General features: G+C 46.4%; 4 protein-coding genes across 5 annotated transcripts; 1 reads left to right on the top strand and 3 right to left on the bottom strand.

Annotated features, from left to right (window-relative positions):
- Positions 1-87: 87 nt before the first annotated feature.
- Positions 88-1,461, bottom strand: LOC108607089 (ras-related protein Rab-39B). Of its 2 annotated transcripts, none has more exons than XM_017997712.2 (2): positions 1,062-1,461; positions 88-770 (listed from the first exon to the last, which is right to left on the bottom strand). In XM_017997712.2, exons 1-2 carry the CDS (start codon positions 1,167-1,169, stop codon positions 222-224), a joined length of 657 nt encoding a protein of 218 aa, XP_017853201.1. In that variant the 5' UTR covers positions 1,170-1,461; the 3' UTR covers positions 88-221. The 2 variants fall into 2 exon arrangements, with proteins under 2 accessions (XP_017853201.1, XP_017853202.1); XM_017997713.2 differs by lacking the exon at positions 1,062-1,461 and adding an exon at positions 865-926.
- A 103-nt stretch (positions 1,462-1,564) lies between these two features.
- LOC108607088 (pyruvate dehydrogenase [acetyl-transferring]-phosphatase 1, mitochondrial) lies at positions 1,565-3,618 on the top strand. Its single transcript, XM_017997711.2, has 3 exons — positions 1,565-1,952; positions 2,020-3,089; positions 3,152-3,618. Exons 1-3 carry the CDS (start codon positions 1,839-1,841, stop codon positions 3,387-3,389), a joined length of 1,422 nt encoding a protein of 473 aa, XP_017853200.1. The 5' UTR covers positions 1,565-1,838; the 3' UTR covers positions 3,390-3,618.
- Positions 3,619-4,399: 781 nt separating this feature from the next.
- On the bottom strand, positions 4,400-6,250 carry LOC108605650. Its single transcript, XM_017995434.2, has 2 exons — positions 5,946-6,250; positions 4,400-5,872 (listed from the first exon to the last, which is right to left on the bottom strand). Exons 1-2 carry the CDS (start codon positions 6,115-6,117, stop codon positions 4,422-4,424), a joined length of 1,623 nt encoding a protein of 540 aa, XP_017850923.1. The 5' UTR covers positions 6,118-6,250; the 3' UTR covers positions 4,400-4,421.
- Positions 6,251-7,003: 753 nt separating this feature from the next.
- On the bottom strand, positions 7,004-10,329 carry LOC108605562 (protein HIRA homolog). The gene is made up of 4 exons (XM_017995329.1): positions 10,199-10,329; positions 8,759-10,142; positions 7,751-8,608; positions 7,004-7,681 (listed from the first exon to the last, which is right to left on the bottom strand). Exons 1-4 carry the CDS (start codon positions 10,233-10,235, stop codon positions 7,069-7,071), a joined length of 2,892 nt encoding a protein of 963 aa, XP_017850818.1. The 5' UTR covers positions 10,236-10,329; the 3' UTR covers positions 7,004-7,068.
- Positions 10,330-10,379: the final 50 nt, after the last annotated feature.

Here is a 10,379-nt window from a genome sequence, read left to right as displayed (position 1 = left end):
AAGACAGTAGAAGCTAACGCAGACGTTCTCGATAAAAAATTTAACCAAATTAAAAAAAAAGAAAATTTGCAATTGTATGTGAATACAAATGCAAGAATATATATATGTAGATGATTAAGTATTTCAAGTGGGAAAGAAAGAAATAAAAAGTACAACAATACAAGAATCAACTCTACAGTCATATAGGGGTATGGGAGGGTGGGGGGTTATGATTAAACAAATCAACAGCATGATGATTTCTCTGGCTCAGCAACAACGAGATTAAAGTCGAGACTATTGGGCCGCGCAAAGCCAGACTTGATGCCATCCCAGCCATCCTCGGCCTTGTATTCACCCGACTTTATGCGTTCGTATACCTGCTGTGTAACCATGCGGAATGCCTCCTCCACATTGGCACCGGTACGCGCGGAAGTCTCAACGAAATGCAAGCCGTGCTGTTTGGCAAATGTTTGTGCCTCCTCGGTGGACACCTCACGATGGCCGCCAGCATTGACCAAATCAAGCTTGCAGCCAACTAACGCAAACACCGGACGATGCGGCTCAATGTGACGCTGTGCCTCCATCATCCACAATGGTATGTGCTCAAAACTGGCATGATTGGAGATATCATAGACGAGCAGTACTCCAACTGAATTGCGATAGTAGGATTTTGTAATTGAACGGAAACGCTCCTGACCGGCAGTGTCCCAGAGTTGCAGTTTAATGTGTGTGCCATCCTTCATTTCTATCAAACGCGCAAAGAAGTCCACGCCCACTGTGGGATCCGAAAGCTGCAAGTAAAGACCCAAAGATCAGACTTTAAAACAGGCGCGCAATCAAAGGTTGCCACACTGTGCAAGTTGTTGTTGTTGCTGCTCTGCTTACATTATCAGCAAACACTCATACAGGCACAACGATTGCGACTGGATGCTTTGTCTATAATAAATTGTTTCTTACTGATGATTGTACAGATACTTAATTATGTAATATATACGTATATATAGCTCTGTGCACTTGACTCACATACACAGCTACGCACATACAAACAGTGTGTGTGGTCCACATACATACAATAAACATACCTCGGCAAATTTTCCATCTGTGAAGAATTTGAGCAACGAACTCTTGCCCACTGTGCTGTCTCCAATGAGTATCAAACGGAATTGATAATCAAAAATTGGTTCTACCATTATGCCTGCTGAGCCTCGTTAAACACACAGAGCTCCAGAAATATTGCACTTTACGTCTGTCTTTTGTTGTTCACCCTTGGCTATTGTTGTTGCTGTTGCTGTTGCTTGTAGCGTTAAAACGCAAATTGGCTTCCCGTCCTTTATTCAGACGCGCACAGCACGCAATTGATATATACGCTGATTAATTGCATGCGTTTTAGGTTTTGTTTACCACAACTTGATGTTGAAAGCTAAGTATCAATAATTTGCAGTCTTTTGTGTATTAAATTTTGACTCAGCTGCTCTGTTTTGTTTGTTTTTTTTTCTAATGCAAAACTATTAATGTGTGTGTGCGTATGTGTGTGTTTACCAGGGCCGAACAGCGATGCTTGTGCAAAAGTACTCAAGCATTAGGTGGCAACGCTGCCAACTGTCAAATTAACTCATTTCGGTTTTAATTTTAACATTGTTTTAACTTTTTTGTAGTGCACAAATGTACAATTATTTAAACACTGCAGCGGAGCGTAAAGTTGTCACATTTGAAAACGGCAATAGACGCACAATTGCGCTCTAAATTGCCAATTAGCCGCACACACAGACACACTGAGAGGGCAAGCAACGTGCAACTTTGGAAGATTACCGAACAAATTGTTTAAATTGTTGTTGCCACTAAATTAAGCAGACATATAGATGTTAAAGTTTATGATAAACGACGCCGTTGGCTATGCGCGCACCAATGTGCGAGAGTTTAGTCTCAATGCGTTGCGACTATTGCCACAATTGCCACAGCTAAGTCCCTACGATGTAAGTATCGATCTTCATGTTGTTGTTGTTGTTTCTGTTGTTGATTGTTGTTTTTGCTTGCACACAGGTGAATCTGGCGCTAAAGGAGAACGAGTTTGTGTATAATTTTCCAGTGGAAGGCATAATACACAGCTATGAAACAAATCAGCTTGGCTCCAACTCACCCTGTGAGGATTCACGCACCGAGGCAAGTTTGCTTCATCGCAATGGCTTCATATGCGGCATCTTCGATGGACATGCCGGTGCTGCCTGCGGTCAAGTGGTATCCAAGCGGCTGCTGCGCTATATATCAGCGGGCACGCTGCCGCGTCAGGTGTTGAAGGAGCAGCTCAGCCAGGGCTGCAGCAGTCAGAGCTTCCTCAAATGCCACAACGATAATGTGGACTTTGTGAGCGAAATACGTCCCATCTATGAGCACAGCTTCCAGCAATATATAAAGCAATTAAGCAATGAGCCGCAACGTGATGTGGCCAGCGAACTGCAGCATGCGTTTGTGCAGTTGGATGAGCATTTATCTCAGGAAGCGCTGACCACCAGCGATGTGCGCACCATGGGCGTCGCCTTGTCGGGCGCTGTAGCTTGTCTGGTGCATTTGGAGGGACTGCAGCTGCATGTGGCCAGCACTGGAGATTGCGGCGCTGTGTTGGGCGTGCTGGATCCACAGACCAATCAATGGCAGCCCAAGAAACTGAACAACGAACATAATGTAGATAATTTGCAAGAGGTGCGACGCATACTTGCGGAGCATCCACGGGAGGAGCAAGAGACCGTTATACGCAATGGCCGCCTCTTGAGTCAACTGGCGCCATTGCGTGCCTTTGGCGATTATCGCTACAAATGGTCTGTGGACACAATGCAACAAAAGGTGGTGCCCATGTTCGGGGAGCAGGTGATGCCACCCAATTATTATACGCCACCGTACCTGACTGCTCGTCCGGATGTGCAGCAGCACGAGCTGTGCGCCAACGACAAATTTCTAGTCATTGCCAGTGATGGACTGTGGGACTTTCTAACGCCCAGCGAAGTTGTTAGTCTAGTGGGCGAGCATATTAACTCCAAAAAGATTCTCGAACCCATGCGCCTGCCGCCCGGCGAGGTCAAGCTCAAGCAGATATCCGCGCAGTTAGCGGAACGCAAGTCAGTACACAGCCCCAACTGCAATTTATAAATTAAATTAATTTACTTATGTTTATTTTTAGAGCTGGCCTTACCCGCAAGCCCGTTGATCAGAATGCTGCAACGCATTTGATACGCCATGCCCTGGGCGCCACGGATTATGGCATTGAGCATTCGAAGATCTCATACTATTTGTCGCTGCCCAAGGATGTGGTGCGTCTGTATCGCGACGATATCACCATTACCGTCATCTACTTCAACTCGGAGCATATTGCCAAGCTGAAAGGCGATCAGTCTTCTTCGCAGGCGCCAGGCGCTTGATTGTGTGCCTCAAGTCCAAGTTAAACATTAATACTATTTATTAACTAAGAAGTTGTTGCGTTTAAGTGTTGTTTGTAGATTTTTAAACTAAAGAGCAAAACTGTTTTTTTGTTATCATTGTCCTTTGAGCAGGACGATGGCCAGCGCTTGCCGCTGGCTCTGAAATGCAATTAATAATAAATTGAAATAAATACGAATATACCTCGCTTAACGGCTACAAATAGTTCTTAATGATAAACAATTAATTTAGTCGCATGACGTTCATAAAAAAAAAAAACAAAGCTTACATCCTTAAAAGTACAAACCTAAAATTAAAGAAAGGAAAAAGATTAGCGCTTAATTAATTTCAAACTAAGCAATAATTCAAATCGAAAACAATAAATTATTAGATGAAAATTTAAACAAAAGAATTCTTACTAGCACCAATTTTTGTTTCAGTTTGCAACACAAATTTTCATGTGGGATTTTAGAATTTTGTAATCAAAAGAATTATTTAATAAATGAATTAATATATTGCAGCATTTTCAATTTAAAATTATTTTACTGGATTTTATTGGACATTACTATAAAATAAGAAAATATATAGTACATAGATAGAGCTTAGAGGGAATTTATTATAAAACTTTAATTGCTTGCTTGTGTTTTGAACTGTACTTTGATTTATTTTTACATGTAAATATAATATTATATTTTTTTTATATATATATATATGTATATATTCATTACACTTGGAAATGCTAATATTTTACGCTTACATTTTAAAGAGGGAGAATATGGGCATATATGGGGTCTACTCGGAAATATGCATACAATACTCTGCATAAGTTAAAAATTTGCATTACTTAACAATTAGTTTAGCTCAATGTTGCTCGGCTATGCATAAGAAAGCTTTGTTTTAACAGCAGCGGGCGCAAATGGCAACAGCAATTGTGGGTTGTGTGTTTGTTTAAGGGGTCGTGGGCGGGGCGGGCTGGGGTGGCGGGCGTTGTTTTAAAAATAGCCATTATTGCAAAACATAAATTTAGATCGCAGTCAATCCTTTGTGTCCTGGTCGGCCACCTCCTGACGACTGACACAATTCAGAAATTCCATTTGTATGTGCGTGATTTGCGTTTTGCTAAAACATTGCATTTTCTTTTTGAGAAAATCAAAGAATAAATCCAGCTCATCCCGCTTGGCGAGCGCCTGCGATAGCTGATGCTGTTCCTCCTCCTTGATGAGTGTGCTGCTGCTGGCGACGCTAATCGAGGCAGCCTGTTGTTGGGCGGGATTGGGGCAGGTAAGCGGCGGCAGCTGCAATATGGTGGTGGCAGGTGAATTGTATTGATTGTTATTGCACATGTTGGCGGCTGAGGTGGGCGCTGCATGCACCGTTGGCAGCGTGGTGCTCACTGTGGCCGCGTTCAATGACACCGAAGGCGTGCTGGAAATGGTGACGCTCGTGCTGGTCGCTTCGGTTACATCGACTAGCGCCAGCTGCTGCTGCTGCGCCGCATTGTTGTGCTGCTGCTGCTGCTGCTGCTGTGTACTGCTGGCCGCTGCGCTGCCGCCGCCGCTGGTACTGACGAGCGTGAGATTCTGTAGCTTGGTATCAGCAGTAATGACGCCGCCGCCGGCGCCGTTGTTGTTGTTATTGTTTTTGTTATGAATCGAGCCGCCCAGCACGCTATTGCTGGCGCTGCTTACGGTGACGCCTGTGCTGCCAAAATGATGCCCATGCGTGTGTGCGTGTGCGTGTGGATGAGCGTGTGTGTGTCGCATCGGCACCGAGACCGAGGTGCGCGTCACTGGCTCCGGCTCCATGTCCTCTATGCAGAACTCATCGGTATCAATATAGTGAAAGCCTTTCGTATCAGCCACATCGCTGCTGGCGTCCACGCCCATTTCGCAATGCGCACCACTCGCTTCCTCGTACAGGCAAACCTCCTCGTAGTCCACTTCGGCGCCTGTGGCGCCATCCTCATCTAGCTCATGCTTCACATGCAGCTCATCGACCACCTGCCCATCATGATCATCGTCTAGGTCGTCATCCACCAGCTCATCATCGTCGTGCGTTATCTGCGACAATTCAATGCTGGAAATGCTGCCATCGTGTTGCGTCTGATGATGATGATGGTGATGATGATGGACATGTGTATCGTCTGCAACGCTCTCCTCATATGCCGTCAGTATAAACGTTTCCGCTTCATCGCTAACCAGCGTTATTTGCGAATTGCCGTGGGTATGCGCGCTACCTAAGGGTGTGATCCCCTCATCGTCGTCATCGTCGTGGGGCTGCTTTTTGATTTGTAGCAAAGCGCCCAGCGCATTGCGATGCGCCTTTAGCTTCGGCTGGTACACCTTCGATAGAAACTCCAGCTCCTTGGCATAGCGCCACTTCGACAAGCGACCCTCGATGCATTTGGGTGAGCGTAGGCGATACTGATGATAAGTGTCGCGTAAATTTTTCCACTTGCGTCGCACCTCCTGCACTGTGTACTTGTCTGCGAATCAAGCGGGTGTATGTATGTGTAAAGTAAACTATATTAAATAATTACATTGCATATATATACTCACTGCCCATTTGCTGGGACACTTCCTGCCAGCCGCTGAGTATATCGGAGCGCCTGCGTTGATTTGGCTGCAATTTGTAATTGTATAAAGCTGGATTTTGTCGCACTAAATTGATTAATGTGATAATGTCATCGGTGGGCGCATTGTCCTTGTGATAACGTTTACGCTCCGACATCTTTACGTGTGTGTGTGTGTGTGTGTGTGTGTGTGTGTGTGTCTGTTTGTGTACGCGCGCTTGTGCTCTTTGCTTGTTATGTGTATATATTTTTTGTATATGTGTGTGGCGGCTTAATAATTTAACGCCGTCGTTTAGGCTTATTTGTGTTTGTATATATATGTGTGTGTTTATGTATGTTGCAACTGCCCACTGTTTTTGTTTTTGTTATTGTTATTGTTTACTAGTTTATTATTGGCATCTTGCGTGCGCCACAATTTCTTTTAACAACTGTTCCCACAGTCGGTGTCGGGTTGATTGTCCAACCAATAAATAAACTACACTCGCGCTGCAAAATGCCTTTCTAAGTGTGTGTACACTATCAGACCAGCCAACGATTGCACACACACACAGTTCGTACTTTATAGCAATGCACATGCACTAAACAGTAATTGTTTAACAAATTAATGCCAACAAATTTGCCATGTTCAATTACGCAGAAAGACCAATTTATACAAAAAATGTTGGCGATGCCAGTGTTGCCGTACTATGTTTGTGTATGGCACAGCAAGTGTTGCCATCTATCGATGCTAGCGCTGCACTAAACCTATCGATACTAAGCGCCGTATAGAGAACTTTTCAAAAAATAGCAGCTCACTATTATTGTACTAACTTTGACTAACAGTTAGTCTAAATACAAATATCCACAAAATGATAACTCCATCATCAGCCTATCAATCACTAAATTTAACTGCCACCCCTTTATAATAAGATAAGTTAAACTAAGCATACTCAGCATAAAGCCCTAGTAGCTGCATCTTCTGTAGCTTTTGTTTAACTGTTAGCATACAGTGAGATAAATAAGTAAATTAATATTATTGTACATATGTACATATATATATACATTTGACGCTTACAACTATATTTGACAGTTTCTTTTTGTTTACGAAATATCATTTTGACTTGGGACTATCAGTTCTTGTCCGCTTCGAGTGTGGTGGACTCTGGTGTGGCTGCTGAAGCTGCCGGTGATGAGGATGTTGTATCTTCGGAATCATCATCCTTATCAAGCTTGGCTGCGGGCGACGGCGATGACACCTCTGCAGTAAGCAGTGCCTCAATAGCTGCCTCTGCAGCAGCAGCGGCGCGTGTGCGTGGACACGGCGCTGTTGGCATGGGATAGGTGATGGCAGAGCTGGCTGCTACCGGCTGCTCCGTAGAATAGTGATCGCTAAATCGTTTGTAGCTCTCCATATACTCATCATAAATGTGCTCCCATTGTATGTGTGGCTTCAAAGAATCGAGCACACATTGCATCAGCTCGTGCTTGGCGACTGCGCATTGTTGTGCTGCTGCTCTAATTGGTGTTGCTGCCTCTGACAGCTGCTCTTCCACACGCTCCACGTTGCTTATTAAATTGTCTAGAAAAACCCGCAATCGTTTCTCAGTGGCATAGGTGGCCAGTTGAAAGGTTAACATGACATGCCAGTGCTTGAGTTCCTCATAAGCTTGAAGCGATTCACACAGCTTGATTTGGTTTTCCAGAAATAAGACTTTGGCTGTTTGCTGCCAGCTTTCTGGATCGCTGAAAGTGAGAGAGATAGAACAATAAGTAAAAGAGCGAGAGGGTGAGAGAGAGCGGGAAGCAACTTACATTTCCACTGGACCGCGTAGACTGAGGTAGTTATGAGAGCTTGCCTGCATACTAAGCAGCGGAAACTTTTTCTGCATGTGCTCCAGATCACGTGGCAGCGAACCACGTATGCCATTCAGCATGATAGCATCACTTGAGCCCAGCAAAAGCCACGATTTCAAGTCCTCGCAATATGAATAGGAAGCGGCTTTGCCAAAGCCAAGCAGCGGCATGCCCTGATCTGTTATAACAAATTGTGACGGCACCCCGTGCTTGGTTAGCAGCTCGAGACAGCCCGTGGAGACACAAACGCAGCGCTTGGCTATGTTCCAAACGCGCAGTTGACCGCTGTCCGTTATCACGCCCACCATTTGAAAGTCGGAACTAAAGGCGCAGTTGAGCGCCGGGCTGGCCAGCGTCATGGCGGGAAACACTGGACAGCCCGTTTGCATGGCCAGCAGACGCATGCTGCCATCCAGTGAGCAGAGCATGACAAATTTGCTGCAGAGCGTTACATTGATGAGCGGCGAGCCCACATACATATCCCAGAGCAGCTCGCGGCTCATCATTGCCGTCACCTTGGACACCATGCCGTAGCCTGTCTTCAGATGTCCATTCTGCACGTGTATGCGATAATCCTGCGCGGATTTGGTGAACTCGCTTTTGCTATTTGCCGTTATCTGCAGCTTAGTGGCCAAGGTGCCGGCGCCGCCAGTGACACTAGCAACGCCACAATGGCTGCTGTTCAATGTGGCAATCGTGCTGCTGCCGCCGCTGCGTTCCATCATTCCACTAGATTGCGTTAGACGCGACATTGGCTCCGATGCGGTATCCAGTTTGTTGTTCTTGCTGGTGGTAAAGCTGCTGGCAACGAAATTTCTGCGAATATGAAAAATCAGTTAGTTGCTTGTTTATGCTCAAATTATCGAATTTTCTGATAAAGCTTATTTGTATATTACTTGAGTTAAAAAGCAGCGATATCAATATACTTGATATTTTATAAATATATACCAACCAATTGTAGCTCACCTGTTGCTATTGATGCTGCTCTCCAGCTTATCGCTGTTCTCATCCACATCATTGAGTGGTATGAACATGGGCGTGATGCGTCTTTTGCCATCCTTGGTGCGTGTCTCAGTCTGTTTGGCTATGGCACGTTGTGGCGAGCCCAGTCCAGGTGATCCCGAGCCCGAACCCGTTGGTGACGGCTGCACAGGGAGACGTCGCTCCATCGCCGCATTTGGCAATGCATAGCTTGTCAGCTCGGGCACCGCCTGCTGTTGTGGTTTATAGACCAAATGCTCCTCCACACAGCCGCCGTACTTGCGCACAAATATGGATTTCTTTTCCTGCTCGGAGACACGTGTGCCCAGCTCCTCCTCGTTGAACTGCAGACAGGCAATGGTGCCGTCGCCGCTGCAAGCCATAAGCAGACACTGCTGCGGTCCCCAGGACATGTCCAGCACGCTGTCGTTGAACAGCTCGTGTATGACAATCATCGGCCGCTGCAGCGCCGTGACCCAAACGGAGAGCGAACGATCGCGCGAGCCCACGCCCAGCACACAGTACTGCCTGGGCTTGCTGGGACTGTCCGCATTGGGGCTCTGCCGCTTCAGTATGGAGTTGTGAAAGCGCACGCAGGTGACTGCCTTGCGATGACCGACAAAATCCTTGTCACATTTCCAGCCCTCGCGCTCGACAATTTGTGCAGTGGGACCGCCGCCGTTCATGGCATGTGCAGAGACCAGGTACTGACCATCTGGCGACCAGGAGAGACGCAATATATGCGTGGTGCCGCCGCATTCTTGAAATGGCTCCGTTATCGTGGTGCTGCATGACCAATCGCAAGTGCGCCAGATCTTAATGCTGCGATCGTCCGACTGCGAGGCTAGAAACTTACCCACCGGATCCCAGGCTACGCCTTTCACCAGACCCGTGTGGCCTTTCAGCTTCTGCACCATCCCGGGCAGATGTCGCGCATCCCAAATGATAATTGTATTGTCAATGCTGCAGCTCGCTAGATACACATCGTTGGGTGACCAAGCCAGATCGAGCACATCGCCATCATGACCACGCAGCGTGTGTATGCATTTCCAAGATTCGTGATTCTGTTGCATGCCGCCAGTGCCAAAGACGCCACTTGCGCCCAGCGACTTGCGCCATATCATTATCAGCTTGTCATCGGAACCGGATGCGAGCATCTGTCCATTTTGCGACCAGCGCACACAATTCACACAGGCCAAATGCTGGTCCATTTGGCAAAGCATCTTTGGCTCCGACGCATCGTTCTCCGCCTTCTCGGACAGCACTGGCTTGAGATTCCAGATGACAACGCGTCCGGAATCAACGCCCTGACCGCCAGTGGCAAATTTTGTGCAATCCTGATGCACGTCCACCGAGAAGATTGGTTTATCTGCAATTCAACCAAAGCTTAGACTGCGTAGTTAGTTTGTAATCAGCACTACTTACCATCATGGTGCACCCAACCCGGCTTCACAAGCCTCATTAAGATAGCAGCTGTGTGTTAATTACCGAACCTAATTGTTTAATTTGCCACTAAGATAATTCTGTTTGCCGGCAAGTCCAGACTTAATAACGCATTCTTGTTGATATGCGCGCGCTTTACAGCACTGTCGAGGGTAACCGCGCT

The sequence above is a fragment of the Drosophila busckii genome, chromosome X (assembly GCF_011750605.1).
Source record: "Drosophila busckii strain San Diego stock center, stock number 13000-0081.31 chromosome X, ASM1175060v1, whole genome shotgun sequence".
Classification (NCBI taxonomy): domain Eukaryota; kingdom Metazoa; phylum Arthropoda; class Insecta; order Diptera; family Drosophilidae; genus Drosophila; species Drosophila busckii.
This window is presented reverse-complemented; position numbering and strand designations above follow the sequence as displayed.